Raw genomic sequence first — 19,031 nt, forward strand, 5'->3', positions numbered from 1 at the left:
CTTAGCTGCCTTAATAAGTTCTTGATATTTGCTCTGGTTCAAACGCAAAGAGTGCCGTGAAGCCGTGCCTTGAGAATCTAACCCAATTCCCCCTGCTTACTTTTCTCAGTCACCTGCAGGCTGTCTGTACGCTTGCGTTATTCTGGACTACATCTCCCAAGAGCATCAGCCGAGCGAGTCTAATGAAGTGCATTGTGGGTATTGTAGTCCTGGGTGAGGACATTACCATCCGAGTCCTTGCCTAACGCGCTGATTCAGGCGCTACCAATTAGCTGGGGCCATGTCGGTGAGGCCGTGGTCCAACCGGGAAAGCTGATGTGAAAATCATGCACAATGATTGGCTAAGGGATGACATAGGGGGCGTGCCTATGAATAGGGCGGGGCGATCACGATCATTGGACAAGAAGGTCGGAGCGGCAGCTGGGGATTGGCTGCGCGCTGGGCCAGGGTGGCCTGGGAAGGGGAGAAGAAGGAACCTGAGCAGGAAGAGCGGCTGCGAGGCGGCGGTGAGGCGGTGGCAGCGGCTTAGTTGGTCGCGGCGACCGCGACGGCTCTAGACCTCGGAGAACAGAATGCAGGTCCGCTTCGGGCTGACGCTGCTGCTCTGCACGGTGCTCCTGAGCTCGGCGGCCGCGTCCTCGGGTCAGTATCGGGCCTCGGGCAGCAGGCCCCGAGCCACCGCCCCCCAACCGCGGTGGAGACAGGGCCGAGGGGCTTGGTGGTCTCTGGCCACACCTCGCCCTGTCTGTCACTCGCTCTTGCTTTGGGCTTCGGTTATCCCGGGCCAAAGAGGATGCTTAGGAAGCTGGACGTAAGGCAAGGCTGATCACCCTGCCCACACGTCTCCCACGCAGCAAACTTTAGGTGACTTGTGACGAATGAGGAATGAACTGATGGGGAGGGATTCCAGACATCTGGCTTAGACCCACCGGGATACCTCGGTCCTCACGGAGGGGATGTGTTCCCAGGCTCAGGGACGCTCCGGGGGTTGCAGTTGACACACCTGGAGCTGTCACTTTGAGCAGAGCAGGGTTCATTGGGACTAGGATGTTGACAGTGGCGTAGAGGCATTGCTCAACACCTGGTCTGTTAGTCTGGTCTTTTACAAGGAAAACCTCTGATATAATTGTAGTCATTCTCGCCCCCCCCCTTAAATAAACTTTCCTGGGAAAATGTGACCTCTGCCATGGTGTTTCTGAATTTGTTGATAGTGAATTTTTTTTTTTTGATTTTTGAGAGAGACTTGGTTCTTTCAAAATGAACAGAAAATAGTTTAGCCTTTTCCTGCAGGTACAAAAATCCGTGTGATTAATTGATTTTTCACCCGGCTGACTTTATACTACCTCTTTGCAAAGGATTTTCCTCGTGAATGTTTTGCTCTGCCTATATCAGAACAGTTACTATCTTAAATATGTTTATTTTAAACATACTAAGAATGTCTTAGGTGTTGGTAGACATTGACTACAGAAAGACTTTGAGATTTTAGTCAGTTCCATTTAACAAGACAGCTGTTGGATGGCTTTACATTTTTTTTTCTGGAACACTGAAAATATAAATGTCAACTTTTTTTTTTTAACAACAGACATTTTTCCAGATGGTTATTTGAATCCCCAAATTCCCTGTCCTGGTTGTAAATGAAAGCCATAACAGCACCCTACTTCTAAAATTAGAGAGTTAAATCAGAATCCCATGGGTGGTGAGTTCTAGATCCCACTTCGAAAGGGGCGAGCATATGGTAATCACTTTACTGCCTGCATCGCTCTGGAGGTCGAGTCTGCTCCATTTGAGGTGACATTTGTGTTGATTAATCAAATCCTTAAAGACTGTACAGTACTTGACTCCAGCAGAAATTTTAGCAGTTACTGTCCAAAAGAAGTATGAAGTGGAGCTGTTGCATGTTTTGGGTAAAGACCCTGTGGACTGTGGACCTTTTGCAACTGAATTCCTCCTCAGGTTTTCTTAATAATACAGTTTTAGCTCTACAATACACCACATACCTGTATGTGAAGGAGCCGTATGATACTTCACCCTGAAGTTTGAAGATTCCAGTAATTAAACAACATAGCATATATCCCTCTGAAATTCACTTTGCAGAGTTTAAAGAACATTCAAACATAACAGTTTTTCCTACGTCCTAAAGAACATTCAAACATAACAGCTTTTCCTACATCTTCCGTCGACTGTGCTGTGTGTACTTTGAGCTCTTGGCATTGGCAACAATAACCAGTTGAGAGCTATGCTGAAGTACTTAGCACTCAAGTGTTAAATCTTCAGCTTGTGTTGATATAAGTGGAGTACAGAGTTTAGAAAATGTCTGCTCTGATTTCCATCACAGTGACAGCCATGCATTTCTGTGGTACAGGTGAAAACTTAGCCAGAACAACAGTATAAACGTGCATGAGGAAAGCTAGGTGAAGGCCAGTGGACCCTGCTGATCCACAAGTTCCACATTGTCAGGTTTAGCCTGCTTTTGGGGTTAAATTGTTGTATCGTGTTCATGTGGACTTCTTATTTCAATCCTTACTTCCTAGACAATGTAATAACTAATTGTTTAACATTTACCTTGTAAGAAGGGATGAAAGTTATCTGTAAATTCTGTTTTATGTAAGGGATTTCTAGGATTAGGACATCATGAGGTGTCCTGGACTGAGGCATCTGTGTATATCAAAAGATAGCTCTACTCTGCTCACATGAAGTTCAAATATCATATTTAATATGAAGCTTTATAAATTAAATACTTGGGTTTTTCAGGTCTCATGCTATACATTTGGTTGCTTATTTACATAGGATTTTTGCCTCACTTTTGAGATTGTGATTTAAAGCCCAGCTCTTCATAAAAATCAGGTTTTTATGATCATGTTTTATTTAATATTAATGTTACCCAGGGCAGGTTGAACTTAACAACCACACCACATAGGCTCTGATTAACCAATAAAGCTGGCCCTTATTCCATCATTGTTAGTAAACCTCATCTAACATGTTGGCTTAGAGACATGTAAAAGCATGGTTCTCGTATTAGAAATGCTTCCTTTTTCTTGTAAATGAGTAAATTGAGAGGAGAGTTTTTAAAAAGCTATTTCTCCTTAATTTTCTCTCACTTAGAAATATGGCCTTGGTGGCGCTGGGAGCGTAACCTTATTGGTAGTGTCACTGGGGTGGCCTGGGTTCAGTCTAAGACAGGGTGAGGAGAGACTGAGAGGTTAAGAGGACTGCCTACCGCCTTGCCATTAGCAACACTGCCAGGTATTTGACCTAAGTTGTATTAATGCAGAAGTTCAGAGAGCATCTTCGGGATGGCTGGGGGGTATTTAATTTCAGTGTTCTAGTTGCTCCTCGCACCATCAGTGTGAATCAACAGGCACATTGTGGTGTTCCCTTTTGACAGACTAAGAAAATAGAGGCTGAGCAGGCTTTTCCTATTGAGCTGTGTGTGTCTCAGCTTTCCACACCTCAGATTTGGGGTGACTTAGGATCAGGAGTTTGCTAGGAGCTGCACCCGTGTCAAGCAAAGCAGAAGCAGGGTGGCTGTTCCCTTTTCACTGAACTCACGGCTCTTTGTGTTTGGAGGTGAACTAATCTGTTTAATATACATGACACATAGGAAAATGAAAATGTAGTGATCCCCTTTCCTCGGCAGAAGATCCCTGGTCGTGTGCAGTTCCGTATAATAAAAATGAACATGGGTTGTTTTTCAAGGGAAGTTGTACAGTTAGTTAAAGCAGTTCCATTTTAGATGTGATACAGGTAAACGAGACATTTGGAACTCGTCATTAAATCCTTTGGCATTTTTTTCTCTTCTTGCTTTGTATCTGTTGCTGATAAATGCAAGGCCTGGTTCAGGCATTGCTGTGCCCTTCCTACTTATGCACAATGTCAGTGTCTTGGATTTTGCTTGAGTACGTAAGAGTCACTTACATTACCAGCAACCTTTTTAAAGATGGTACGTGTAAATATCAGCTGGTAAGAGAAAACAACTTTAGCTTATCCTTAAAGCTACTGTTTGGAGTATGTTTTCCTGTTTAGTAGCTGAGAAAACTGTTTTGTTGACCAAGTCATCTTAGTGAAAGAAAGAATGATGCAATCCACATGAAACCACCCTGATGACACAAATCCTTTCTCCTGGAGCCGAACAACACACTTTGCTCCTCCAGCGCCTTGCTGTTATCTCTGATTCAGATGCGTGTCATTTGTATTCATTTCTATGTTTCTGACTAATTTGCACTTGCAGCCGGTCCAGAGGCCTAGTGTGTAGGGACAAATCCTAGACAAATCTGCACAGGTGGTGCCTGCTCTTCAGGCCAGGTACTAAATAGTTGGTATTTGTGATTAACAAATGGCATTAATACATACAACGTTGATACATAATAAATATGGATTTCCTTCCCTTAGCAAGAGATAATACTAAGGATAGTATTTGAACCATTTAGATCTTCAAAAAGCTAGGAGGGAGGATGATTGTTAATTCATGGACCACTACCAAAACGCCATGGGCACTATGGGACTAAGAAATGCCATCCCCGCCACCATTACCTCAGACTTGCAGAAGTAAAACATTTGAAGGCCCTCTTAAAGCAGGTGAATCTATATAGTGACTATACTCTACTTATTTCTTTTGAATTGGAAATATACATGAAGCATAACTTCACTGGAAGACTTATTCTTCTCAGATATGCAAAACAAATACTGCAAACTAAGTTGTCGAAAGTTCAAACCTTTATGGTATAGCCATCAGAAATAAAGTACTGCCACATTTTCCAGTAAAAAATGGTTCTATAAAATTCCACTGTGAATTTCTCATAGTTTATGGGCACGGGAATAGTAATGCCCCATTCAGGGTAAAATCAGGCCATTTTTTAAAAAGAAGGAAACAGAAGATCATGTCGCTGTTTGTCTTTACATTGGCAGTGATTATGAAGGTCAAGTACTTGCACCTGGCATTGAGTTGTTGCCTGTTTCTCTAGATAGCACTATAAACAGGCACTAAAACTAGTGAAAACAGCCAAAAACCATGGAAAGGATAATAGAAAATATAATTTCTGAGAAAGCTAAACCATCTTTGTGCATTCAGAAGCAAGCTGTCAATAATGGCTGGAGTCATTGATTGGTTTTTCTTAACCATAAGCTATTGCTTTTCTTTTTATGTGGATGAGTGTTTTGCTTGCATGTGTGTCAGTGCAGCATGTGTGTGCAGTGCCCATGGAGGCCAGAAAAGCGTGTCAGATTCACCAGGAACTGGAGTCACAGTCGGCTGTCAGCCAGTATGTGACGTGGGGAACCAAACCTGAGTCCTTTACAAGAGCAGCCAGGGCTCTTAACCACTGAGCCATCTCCACACACATGCACTCAAGTTTCCTCTCTCTTCCTGCCCTCCCTCCCTCCCTTCCTCCCTTCCCTCCCTCCCTCCCTCCCTTCCCTCTCTCCCTCCCTCCCTTCCCTCTCTCCCTCCCTCTCTCACACACACCTCTTAAGAAGCTGTTGTTATCTTGGGGCTGAAGAAATTAGTGAAACAACGAAATCCTGCTCTGAGTTAAAATAACCTACAGTAGCTCCAGATCCTCAGCAGAGAAACAAAAGAGCTAAAAACCTGGAGTATGAAATTAGAGCTTCATTTTTATAAATGGAGATGGAAAATGAACAAGAGGCTGGTTTGGGGGAGTAGGAAGGGAGCCTTCTGGTTTTCCTATGTGGAAGATGAAGAGGGATTTTTTTCCCCTTAATCTTTTGTGAAATCTTTGAATACAATCAATTTTTAAATAATCTAGATTAACCAGATGGGAGGGGTGCAGGCCTTTAATCCCAGCACTTAGAAAGCAGAGGCGGATCTCTGTGGGTTTGAGGCCAGCCTGGTCTACAGAGTGAGTTCCAGGACAGCTATGGCTACAGATAAACCCTGTCTCAAAGACCCTAAATAAATAGATAAATAAAGTGGGTTCATTTATCTAGTATCTGTTGTGTGTTTGTTTCCCCTCCAATTTTTTCACATAGGATTCCTGAAATACTTGGACTCTTGGATAGGGACACATGGGCCTTTTGTGTACTTTCTAATGCTTATAGTTCCCAACACAAAAGATAATTTGTCTTAAAATTTCTTTGCAGATGACGAAAGTAACCAGGATGAATCCATAGATTCCAAGGTAGGTACTAAGGTTTTCACTGAACAAACTAAAGGAGTTATACACTTTAGAAAGGGCATACTAATTCTGAGTCACAAATTCAATTAAAGATGATACCTATATTAATTCTAACTCTTTTCTTTAAAAAAAACTGTATAAGAATAATGAAAATTTCTTTAAGGGGTGCTGGCTGTTAGGATCACTTTCATCTTAAATTTGAATATTGTGTGTGGATAGTAGACACTCACACAGAGACAGCATTTTTAGTGCCCAAAGAAAGATGGATTTTATACCCTTTTTTTCTTCTAAAGTCTCATGTAGTTCAGGCTGACCTCAAACTCACTATGTAGCTGAAGGTGACCTACAATTTTCCGTCTTCCTGTTTTTGCCTCCCAAGTGCGTTGCAGGTGCGCACTTTTTTGTTTGTTTGCTTGTTTGTTTGTTTGGTGAGATAAGGTCTTACTCTACAGTCTAGGCTGACCTGGAACTCACTGTGTAGACCAGGCTGGCTTTGAACTCACAGAGGTCCATGTCTCTGTCTCCTGAGTGCTGGGATTGAGAGTACACATCACCGTATCACCATGCCATCTGTTCCACCTAAACAGATTAGGAAATGCATGTCCTCATGGGTTGCATAAGTATAGCCGGTTCTCACATACCCAGGGAGGGCTGCTGGTTCTGAACACAGATCTCTAGATTAGACAGAGTAGAGATCCAAACAGGAAGTCATAATACAGAGTTACCAAGGGCAAGGATAAAGGAGGAGTGCACGTAAGGAAGGGCATAGCCCCTTCTTCCGGGATTAAAGAAGGCTAATGGGAAAGTAACATCTGAATTGGAATTCAAAGCTAGTTGCAGCCCCAGCTCGGATAAGCACATCAGAGCCTATAGCCGGGTGGAGCTTGGCATGCCTCAGAACTGAAGGAGACACCTGTAGACACCTATCAGAGCAGCGGTCAGATTGGATTGGGGAAGTCGTACAGATGATGAGTAACAAAAACATTTTCTCTTCTCAGAGTTCTTTGCCGGCAGATGAGTCAGTGAAGGACCACACCACCACAGGCAGAGTGGTTGCTGGGCAGATATTTGTTGATTCTGAGGAACCAGAGGTGGAGTCCCCTCTTCAGGATGAGGAAGAGGGCCCCAAGATGGAGGAGGAAGGCAGTGCCACCGAAGAAATCAGCTTTGTAGACTCTCCAAATCTAAGCAGTAAGAGCTATGAGGAAGCAAAGAGAGCCAGGAAGCCAGGTAACCATGACACTTTGATTTCACGTGACGTCGGAAAGAGACTCCTGGAACTTTAAAGCTAGGGAACCTAGACAAATGCTAGAGCTGATCTCGCTGATTGTTAATCACGCAGAAAGAGCAGAGTGTGGTTTGTAGGGTTTTCAAGGTTTTAGCCAATCAGATATTCACTGTGGTTTGATATTACATGACCTAAATTCATTGATAAAATTGCAAGTATTTTCTATTAATATCTTGGCATATTTGTAGACTAGCATGTAAATTCTTTTAAAAAAATTGAAATTATATGCCAAGGTGGGAGGGAAAAAAAGAAGCAGAGTTTCCAAGGTGTTTGCAAATTTTGTTAGAGTTTTTACAGCCATTTTCACCATCCTGTAAGTTTTCAGTCATCCTAGGTAATCTGATTTAGGTCTTCCCCTCTCCCATTGAAACTGAACCCTAATCATCTTCTCACCCGAGCCAGCTTCACAGCTTTATGTTCAAAACTGACCTTAAAACAGTGTGTGGGGTAAGTGTCTGTCCTTTTAAAATTTGGTAACGTCCACTCTGCCATTTACTTTCTTACTTCACAGTTGACCACAGCAGCACTTGCTTCAATTCCAGCCACAGTCAGGAATCAATCCCAAGTGAAACTCTACCGTACTCATTGATAGAAAAATCATTTCTCAAAAATTAAAAGCGCCTTATTCCATCAACTAAAAATAATGTTCGACATTATCCTAGAATATTCTGACAAGCTTTCACCGGGCATATATATACAATTTGAAGTTCTTTGTTTTTGAGCATTAGTAAGAATATAGAGAAAAAAAGATCAGTGCAGGTAATTTTCATATGCTCGCCGGTTGGTCAGTATTTCCCCACACAGCGAACAAGCAATTCTGCAGTGGGTGTCGCACTGTTTTATCTCAGTTCTGTCATTCTACCTAGGGATAGCATCGGATCCCTCAGGTTGAGGGCTCAGCCCCACAGGAATGCCCCCTTCCCCGCTCACATGCCAGTTGCCTGTGCTTCTGATGATCTGCAAGCCAGAGTTCCCGTGACATCATCCTTAGGTTCACTTCATGTGTTAGAGCAGCTCAGAAAACTCGGGAATAGATCGTGTTTACCCATCTGTTATGAAGTATGTTACAAACTGTGTTAAAGACGGCACTGAAGAGTTGGATGGGAAGTGCGTAGATTGAGGTAGAGGAGAAGCAGAGCTTCCTTGCCCCTCTGGGTCCACCACCCTCTGGGAACCTCCATCCTCGCAGCTGTTGAGACCCTCTTGGAACTCAGTCCTTTGGATTCCTATGGAAGTTTGGTAACTTAGGAGCCCTGGCTCGCACTGACTTTGGTATATAGAAGGGAATTCTCTGTCTCCAAGAGAATCTAAGATTCTAGGAACTGCATGTGAAGAAACTTAGAGGAAGAACAAATAGGCTTTTTACATACAACCACCTCATGACAAACCCATGACCTTTAGTTATTCCCAGTTCACTCTGTACAGCCATTCTTATGGCTAATAGTATCTTACTTTTGTCCATTGAGAACACCTTTAGTTTATGCCTTTGTCCTTTTGACTGGATTCTGGTGATCTTTCATAACGTTTCAGGCAGAATAGTATGTCTCAAACTCAGTATATTTCCTAACCTAAAGGTTAACTTTAGTCATTTCTCCAGAAAACCTAGATTCATTTTCACGAGTTAGACCCTGCCTAGGCACCAAGGCTATTGAGCCTTTTCAGTAGATAAGTTTAGGAAACTTAGTGCAAATTAAGTATTACAGGCAAGATAATGAAAAGGGTTTGATTGACAAATTGAACTTCTAAGAATCCGAGTTCTTATCCAATGCCAGACACGGTGCATATTTTCAGAGTCAGCTGCCACAAGACACAGAAAACGAAGACAAGTCCATGACACCAGGGCTCCTTGCAGCGCCTTCTTTGCCCCATCCAGAATGGGCTCTAGCCAGGTCATACTGTACTAGACTCCAAGGGACACTGTGAATTGTCACTTCCACAGAAAAGAGCTGTGTTGGTTAGCTATCTCCTGCTCATTCTCTGATAATAAAATTTGAGATATCCTTTAGGATAGCAGTTCTCAGCCTGTGGGTCACAACCCTTTGGGGGGGTCAAATGACCCTTTCACAGGGGTCACATATCAGATATTCTGCATGTCAGATATTTTTAGCATTACGATAGCAAAATTACAGTTATGAAGTAGCAGTGAAAATCATTTTGTGTTTGGGTATCACCACACCCTGAGGAACTGTACATTGGGAAGGTTGAGAACCACTGCTCTAGAAAGTGGGGCCTGCATACATTTGAGGCTTGTGTAAATGAGCATCTGGGCAGACCAAGTCCATCCTGCTAAAATGTGCCAGAAGTCAGTACTGTGAAACTTTCTGGACCTTTAACATACTTGATGGCCAGTCTGTCACTATCGTGTTTATAAGGAATTCTCACCAAGTCTCTCTTTTACGCCAGTGAAAAGACATAGCAGATAAGGATTTCTGATTCTTTTTGGTTCCAGGATGTATTTATTAGGGATTTGAAATAGTATTATAACTATCTCTTTCTTATGCAATTTTCTGTGGGTGGCTTTACCAGCAACTTTATAAACATATTCACCTGTTCAGCTTGTTTCAGTAATGATTTTGATTGATTTTTAATTTATTCATAATACACAAAATAGTATGCACTTATGCATATTTAATATGTAATATATATTGCATAAGTTTGCGTGGATTTGTGTGTTCCATTCAACTACATTAGAATTAGATTCTGTTACTGTTCCTCTAAGTTGTTCCTTTTGTCAGCCTTTGGTTCATGTTCCTGCTGTGTTAATCTTCCTAACTTTCAGACTTGACCCTGCTTCCTTATGTACAGCACTGCCTCCCATGCCTTCTGCAGTGAGGCACACACTTGTTGGCATGATTCACAGAATCTGGCATGACAGCACCTCTTCTGTGCTCTCACCTGCAGCTCTCCCTAGAACACCCTCTTCTGAATGTTCCCCCAAGTTTGCACGCAGTGCAGTCTGTGTCCTAGGCCTTTCCACAGGTTACCCTCAAAGCTTAAAGTGCCCTCTACACCCCCTTGAACAAACCCAACACCAAATTTCTGTTCCCCTTCAACTACTCTGTGCAGCAGCTTCTGCACCACCCAAGGGTAAGAGTCTCCCCTGCGGCCCAGGCTTTCGCTCTTTTCTCTAAAGTCAGTCCTTGACAGCAGGCAGAGTCAACTTTCTGCTCATGCTCTTGGGTTCCTGTCATCTTAGAATCCAAACTTCTCACCTCCCTCCAGCTTTCTCTTCTGCTGCGCCCTTCTCCCACATGACCCCAGCCACATTTGCCTTCATACCTCTCCTTGAATGTTTCCTACTGTGTTAGCAAGACCACAGCCCCCGGATTAGTAATTCACTAGGAAGAATCTAAGGACTTAAGCATGTAGATGTATTCATAGGTATATTCCAATAAACTAATTTTATACAAACACACACACTCACTGTGGCATGCATGTGCCTCTCCCCCAATTAATTAATTTTAATTTTAAAATGCAAATCAAAATCAGCAAAGGAAGAAGTACATGAAATGGAGTAGTCTTAGGGAGCTTCTAAGGGTCCTCTCTCAGGGATGTCTCTCCAGGTGCACCTAACCCTCCAGCAGTCACTTATAGTAACATAGCAAGCATTAGCATTTCTCAGAATAACTTAGGCTGGGGCTGACACAGTACCTGAAGTTTTTTATTGGGAGCTGGGCAAGGTGGCAACCGCGTACCTGGCATATACCAAAATTGTGGGCACGCAGAGAGAATGCGCGTGTTCATTATGAATCCTACTGTTTGTATAGTTTGAGTGAGCCACTCTGAGCAGGTGGGATGGTGGGATCTCATCAGAAATCAGTAATTTCATACATGCCAGCTAAGGGCAGCCTTTGTCAGCAGACCCTTTCAAGGACAGAATTTAGGCTGACACGCTAATTCTTCTCCGCTCAGTCTTCACCTCTGTGGTCATTGGCCAATGGCATCAGTAGATCTGAGGTGTTATTAGTAAGATCCAGCGATGGTGAGGCCAGACTACTGCTTTACTCCCTAGGAGTTCTGTTCTTAGTGAACTACAGCAAATGCTATTAGTTGTAATAGATCTGTTAGAAAGCCAGGTAGCTTCCTCCTTCAGTTTCTATATTAACTTTTTTGCTTTTTAACCTGGCCCAAAGCGTCAGTTCAGACACAGTTTTACAGTCTAGTAGGTTGAGGTAGACCCGGCAACGTTTCAGGGTTGAGGCAGTGTTGTGAGACATCCATGGAAACAGACCTGACAATGGACTGTTAAGCATGAAGCGCATTAAGTGGCACAGTGTGACTGTCCTTCCACCATGGTGGCTTGCCTTCGCCTTCCTAGTCTGGCCCTTGGTTTCAGAGGACTTGCTAGGAGGTTTGGCTATACCGTCGATAACCCAGTCCATCTGCCCATGAGTCAGAGAAGGATCTGGAAGATTTCTGTGTGGGAAATGAAACCTTGGGTCACCTACCACCTTCTCATAGCTAGCCTGTCTTTAGGACGGAGTAGCAGCTTCTAGAAACAGTTTCTGGAGATCATGAATGCCCTCTGCTCCCTCTGACTCCTCCATGCAGGAGTTTCAGTTTATTTGGTTAGAAAATCAGTAATTTCATTCAGAAACCCTAAGTACACCTTTTTTTCATCCATTCCCTAATTTCATCTGTAGCATGTGTCTGGAGGGTTCTATGGAAGAGGCACAGAACAGTACAGAAAAACATTTGTATAACTTTGCCAGGAAAACGGTGCCCAGAAACTGAACACAACAAAATCCTCAGTTTTCAAACACTCTGGAAATAAATCCATGTAGTCTCTTACACATTCACCTTGATCGTTCTTCATTTATCAGCCATTCAGAGGCTTTCCCTGAGCTGTGTGCAGCAGGAAGTGGGTCATCAGTCATTGCGTCACACTGCAGGGAAGAAGCCCAAGGGTCAGCAGCAGTGAGACTTGCTCAGCAGGAATCAGGTCGGCCTGCCTAGAGTGAGCCAGAGGATCATGGTCTCTGCTATGTACATTCTCCAAACCTGTAACTTGGACCAGTAATCACAAGTTCACAGTGCTGTCTATACCAGAAGTGGACAAGCCAGTCGGGAGCTGGATTTTAGAGGGTCTCAGCACCGAATGAGCCCTCCTCTGCAAGCATGTGAATGTGGCCATTCAGGCCAACCAGTCTTCCCAAAGGAGACTTTTTCACAGCTGTGGGCCCTGAGCAGTGTCCTAAATGTGTGCCTGCAGGAGCCTCAGTGCTGTTCATTGAGCTCATTCCTGCTCTGAATGCGGCACAGCTCCCACTGGCGCTGCAAGCCCGTCCCAGGCAGTATTGACTTTTGGCTCAGAATCAAGTTCAGGCAATTAAGGCCTGTAAACCCAGGGCTCAAAAAAGGCCAGATGTTAGCAGCCTCAGAAGCAAGGTGCTTCAGGACCAGGGAGTTGAATAAGCCAGGCTTTCCTAAGCCCTTTTTATCTAGTCAATCTTTAGAATCCTAACTGGCCTACTCAAAATATATTCAAGTTGGAAAATCATGTGCCTCTAAGAGATCAGACTTTGATCAACTCTGGTGACATGCTTTCAGTCCCAGCACTCTGAAGGAAGAGACAGACCTGGTCTACATGGTGAGCTCCAGGCCAGCTATGGCTATGCAGTAAGACCCTAGTCACTAAAAAAGGAGGGAAGGAGGGAAAAGTCAGACTTCAGCTTTCACAGGAATGAATTAGCAAACACAACCTGATTTTTGAACTCTACATAATATCTCTGTCTGTCTTGTTACCAATCTCAGGGTTTAAATTCCAGCCTGTGCTGCTGGGAAAAACCAAGTTTTGTCTCAGTAACATATTTTTTCTTCAGTTTCTCTTGACCACAGTGATACCTCTAGCATTTATAAAGTCGTAAGTACTTAATATTTTGTATGAACTTTTAGCGTATATCCAAGATGTCTAAGCACTAAACGATGCTCCACTAAACATCCTTTTTCCATTTCTCTCCTCACTGCTGTTTGGGTATACCCTCACTAGTTCAGAGCAGCCAGAGAACACCCAGCGGCCTGAGTACAGAAAGGAAGGCTGCCGCAGCTGTGAGAGCACCTAACTAAACCTGCCTGCAGTCCTTTTGTCGTCTGGCTTAGCTGCCATCTTTCCTCAGCCCTGGGGCCTGATTTAATCCTGTCCCCACCCTATACACACAGGCACGCTCTCTTTTAGAGGAGAGAACAATGTCAACTTTAGCATCTTTATCCAGCCTGGAGAATTTAAGGCCCATCAGAGGACAGATCAGAACTTTTCATATCAACTAAGCTACTCTTATTTTTTCCCTTTCTGTAGCCAGTAAAACCAACAGCAGTCAGGAGATCCAAGCCAACTCTCCTAGAGTTAAACCCCTTGTTTTAAGCTCCCACAGGTCACTTTTCCTCTCATACACACAGAACCTCCGTGGCTACCTCGTATGGCTCCATAGCCCACCTACCTGTGCACCAGGCTTATCATGCCCTGCCCCTTCCCTTCTCTTCCCTCACAGTGCAACAGCATGTTTCAGGGAGAATTGGCCATTCTAGTAAATCCCACGTGAGAGGTCAAGGCATCGAGGTACCCAAGACTGTTTGGTGATTTGTTATAAGGAATCAAAATACTTGGCCAGCACTTACACATCAAAGGGATTCAAAGCAGAGTCAGTGAAGGGAAAGGGTGCGTTGTGGCCAAGTAGAGGAGACCAGACACGAATGCCTGAGGTCCTCTCCCTGGTTGTCAGCATCACCAGAGCCCCAGTCTGCACCTAGTCTGCAGTTTAGAGCAGATACTGCTCTTGCAGCCAACCTGGCCAGCATCTTTGTCAAGCAGCTCACAACTGCTTGTAATTCCAGCTTTCTCGTTTCCTTAGGCACTGCACTCATGTGCACATGTCCCGTACACACACACACACACACACACACATCTAAAAATGAACTGGAGAGACAGACGGACAGACATAATGTATAAACACAAAATGTTATCTACTTGCAGCAATTTTGGTCAAAATTGGGAAGAGAGAAATTCTCAATCTGTCAACACCTAAACAATGTAGCAAGTTATAGGAAAGACGAAACAAAAGCCAGCCAGTGTGCACAGGTAGATTTGGGCGATGTGTCTCGGTTATTTGAACTGGAAGCTAAGTCTTTTCTCCTGGCAGCTGGGCCAGGATTAGGGAGGACCAGTCATTTAAACTCCATATGGTATTTGCTGTGGGGAGGTGGAGCTGAAGAACACTTTGGGCCTAAATTCTCAGGGCCCCATTTTCATATAGGATTCACTTGACACCTCCCAGTGCCCAAACACAGAGCACATTGGGGGAGCACGTGAGGCGCTGCTAGCAGGGAAGCTCATGAGAGACCTGGTATTTGGTGTTTTGTCTGGGAACTAGCCATTTATTCAGCTTGGCCTCACATGTGCCAAAACTGTACACTCCCAAGAGCAAAACAGGTGTAGACGATAAACCACATTTATATAAACATGTGAGTCACATGAATGTGTGTAGTAATAAGAGTGGCCGGGCTGCATCCCCAGCACCCTGGCTGCCCACATGGCTAGCTTATGCTCCGAAATAACAACACACAAACTGTATTCATTTAAACACTGCTTGGCCCTTTAGCTCTAGCCCTTACAGGCTAATTCTCACATCCCAATCAACCCATCTCTAATAATCTGTGAGCACCGGGAAAGATTCAGCATGTCTAACCTGGCGGCTTGCTTCATCGCGTGCATCTGCCCTGGAGAGCGGAGCATGGCATCTCTCTGAGCTCACTTCCTCTTCCTCCCAGCATTCTGTTCTGTTTACTCCTCCCACCTATGTTTTAACCTATTAGGGCCAGCCAAGCAGTTTCTTTATTTTTTTAACCAATGACCTTCCTCCATCAATTGTGTATGGGGCAGGGGAGCCATTTTTGTGTGTGTGTGTTTGCAAATATAAAGGAAAAGTCAAATTTTCCACAAAGCTTGATTAGCTGAAAAAAAAAGAGTTTGAAGTGGTAGGCAAAGGTGATTGGGTTTCCTTTACATTTGCACACTATCTGGTCGTTTTATGTCATAAAAAAACCACATTTTCCCTTATGGTAAAATAAAAATACAGAAATAATAATTCAGTAGAATAACCATCTTGATCTGTTCAGCTAATACAAGTTCAGAGAAGGTAAATTGCTGGCTGTTACAAAAATGTTTCTACTTTGCTCTGGGAAAGACAGAGAAGGACCCTTCGCCTAGTTGGGGTGAATCATAGGCAGTGGCTTCCAACACACCCAGCTTTGATGGAAAGGATTATGTTGCTGTTGACTGTAAACATTACTCTCCTTCCAAAGGGAGGGAGAAAGCTTATTCTAAGCCAGGTGTGAGTGGCCAGGGCCTGGAAGCACTGGTTGTTCCCCTGTAGAAGTGGCCTCATCGAGTTTTATAGTCACAAAAGGAAACCACAAATCAATGCATTATTTTAACCACATGGTGATAATATGGGGCTATCTGGTTAGGAGAGAGAAAACAAAGTGAAGAAATCTGTTACAGGTTCAGATGTTATCTGATAGCATTTGTAGCTTTTGAGCTTGTGCGAGCTAACGGTCTGCTAAGTTTATGTGTGTCAGAGATTTTATCTGACAGTCGAAAGGATGTTACGAAAAGGGAGCTCTAGGGGACGAAGGAAAGCCTTGACATTGGACCTGGAATATTCCACCTCCCCATGATCGTAGAATTCCTTTATTTTAGAAGCAAGTTGTTGACTTTCATTATTCATATACTTGATAGAAAAGGGAACGTGGAAAACGGTGTAGAACAGTGGCTCTCAGCCTTCCTCATGCTGTGACCTTTTAGTGCATCTCCTCATGCCGACCCATGACGTGACCCCCAACCATAATATTATATTTGTTGCTACTTCATAACTAATCTTCTGTTATAAACCATAATATAAATATCCGATATGTAGACTATCTGATAATGTGTCCACTGTGGGAGGGTCATTTGATTCCCCAAAGGGGTTGTAACCCACAGGTTGAGAACCAGTGATTTAGAGTCATATGAAAAAGAAGTCTAGGTAGGTACATGCCCCTTTACCTGCAAATCATGCATGGCAGCTGTGCTTGCCAGATCCCCTTTCTTCACACTTGGAGCTGCTGACTGAGCAGCAAGAGCAGCAGGTCTTGCACTACAGGATAAGTGGCATCTACCTGATGCCACTGAGTGAAAGATTGTTTTCTCCCAGCTTACTGAAAGTGTTTCTAAAATTAGTATCTTCAGCTGCGTCTCTTGTTTAAACTGTAAAAAAGGAGAGATGCCTCTAGCCTCTCAGAGGAAGGTGTCAGGAATAAATAACAGCTGTCAGCTCTTGAACTTATTATCTGACATGACAGGGGCCATATTAAATAGTCTAGTAGGAGCTAGTAACAAAACCCTCAGTAAACATGGTAAGTACTCTAACAAAGGGCTTCACAGAGGAATATGTGAATGATGAATTTTGCCTGGGGAAGCATTATCCAGGTATAACTTTAGATAACTGAAATTGCTGGACTCCATTCAGAAAAAAGGAAAATTGTCCTAGCAGTAGAGACCTAAGTTCCCTTATGTCTGCTTGGTTTTTGTTCACTCCTTAGAGCTCTTTGGTTGGGTCTGTTGTTTTGTTTAGTTTTGCTTTGCTTTGCTTTTTGAGACTCTAGTCTCAGACTCAGGACAGCCTTTAGGCAGTTTCCTGGTAGACTTTGAAACCATGCTGTTTTATCTTAAGAATTCAAAGTCTAAGCTAAACGCCTGTGAATAGTCAGCCAGGCTCACTAAGTGGGTGTGGCCTCAGGTCTTTTCCAGTCAGACAGCTCTGGCTCTCCTCTGGCTCCCTTTGCCTTCACATTTAATATAGCTGAAGCTTGACATTGTTGAGTCCCTACATCACAAAAGTGTTCATTTAGACTCTTGTTCTTTTGGTTTTTTGTTTTTTCCAGTTTTGACTGCCATTGAAGGTACGGCGCACGGGGAGCCCTGCCACTTCCCTTTCCTTTTCCTGGAGAAGGAGTATGATGAGTGCACGTCAGACGGGAGGGAAGATGGCAGACTGTGGTGTGCCACCACCTATGACTACAAGACAGATGAGAAGTGGGGCTTCTGCGAAAGTGCGTACTGCCTACGTCGGGCCGTGCCCTGTTTTATGTCTAGGGCAGCATTCGGAAGGCATCTTCTAGCTGTCCTTTTCCACGTGGATCAGTGTCAGTGAAATGCTCACAGCCTTAGAGAACAACTTAAGAGCTGTGAGCAGTAATATACTTACTCCAAGCTGTCACTCGGCCTTTCACATTAAGTCTCCTTGATTCACAAGTCGTTCTATAAATCCTTGAGGCGGGTTAGTGAACTAATTAGTACAAAATAATCCATCAATTATGGAAGCTGACAATCACAGCAAAGGTTAATAGTAGTTAGAAGAACACCAAAAAATACCATCTTTAAAAGGCTTGGAGTGGCCGGGCGGTGGTGGCACACGCCTTTAATCCCAGCACTCGGGAGGCAGAGGCAGGTGGATCTCTGTGAGTTCAAGGACAGCCTGGTCTACAAGAGCTAGTTCCAGGACAGGAACCAAAAAAGCTATGGAGAAACCCTGTCTTGAAAATAAAAAAAAAAAAAAAAAAGGCTTTGAGTGGACTATGCTATGCTTATGTAACACTTGACATACGTAGTATGTTTAACCACCCTGTGTATAAATGCTGCCCTCTGCTGGAAAAATGTGTTTGGAAGACATAGCAGTGTGGTACCAGATACCATTTCTAACATGGTGGCTGTAGCCTCCTAAAACAGCATGAAACATAGGCCATCTTCAAATGCAGGCCACTATGACTAGTTTAATATGTCCGACTTTTTTTGCTTTTTCTTTCTTTCTTTTTTTTTCCCCAAGACAGGGTTTCTCTGTAGCTTTGGAGCCTGTCCTGGAACTAGCTCTTGTAGACCAGGCTGGCCTCGAACTCACAGAAATCTGCCTGCCTCTGCCTCCCGAGTGCTGGGATTAAAGGTGTGCACCACTGCCACCCGGCACAGGTTTTTCTTTATTACAAAAAGAATTCATTTCTCACTGTCTTATGATGAGTTCTGTATTCTGTTTTAAAAGTTGCATTCAAGCAGCAAAATAGTTTTTTTAAACCCACAGCTGTTCTGTGATTTTTTTTCAGTGTTATATTAATGAGTATGAAAAATAGAAAAATAGGGGGCTGGAGAGACGGCTCAGTGGTTAAGAGCATTGCCTGCTCTTCCAAAGGTCCTGAGTTCAATTCCCAGCAACCACATGGTGGCTCACAACCATCTGTAATGAAGTCTGGTGCCCTCTTCTGGCCTGCAGACATACAGACAGAATATTGTATACATAGTAAATAAATAAATATTTAAAAAAAAGAAAAATAGAAAAATAATGAGCTGAGCTGGAGATGAAGCTTGATTGATACAGTGCCTCCTTGCCATGCACAAAGCCCTGGGATTGGTCCCCAGCACCACATACACTGGGCATGGTGGCACGTGCCTTAATCCTAGCACTCTGAACAGCAGGTTCAAGAGTTCAAGGACATCCTTGCTTACGTTGGGAGTTTGAAGCCAGCCTGGGCTATAAGAAACCCCATTCAGAAAAAGAAGAGAGAAATGACTGAACTTAAACATTGTA

The 19,031-nt window shown here is 43.6% G+C and overlaps 1 protein-coding gene across 1 annotated transcript in view; it reads left to right on the forward strand.

Moving 5' to 3' along the window:
* Positions 1–425: 425 nt before the first annotated feature.
* Positions 426–19,031, forward strand: part of Sel1l (SEL1L adaptor subunit of SYVN1 ubiquitin ligase) — a 51,679-nt gene continuing 33,073 nt past the window's right edge. Inside the window, exons 1-4 of the mRNA XM_075948044.1 lie at positions 426–642; positions 6,097–6,134; positions 7,130–7,361; positions 17,338–17,505. Coding sequence (XP_075804159.1) covers positions 573–642; positions 6,097–6,134; positions 7,130–7,361; positions 17,338–17,505 — 508 coding nt within the window. The 5' untranslated portion in view covers positions 426–572. The remainder of the gene's footprint in view (positions 643–6,096; positions 6,135–7,129; positions 7,362–17,337; positions 17,506–19,031) is intronic.

This window comes from Microtus pennsylvanicus, chromosome 14 (genome assembly GCF_037038515.1).
Source record: "Microtus pennsylvanicus isolate mMicPen1 chromosome 14, mMicPen1.hap1, whole genome shotgun sequence".
NCBI classification, from domain to species: Eukaryota; Metazoa; Chordata; class Mammalia; order Rodentia; family Cricetidae; genus Microtus; species Microtus pennsylvanicus.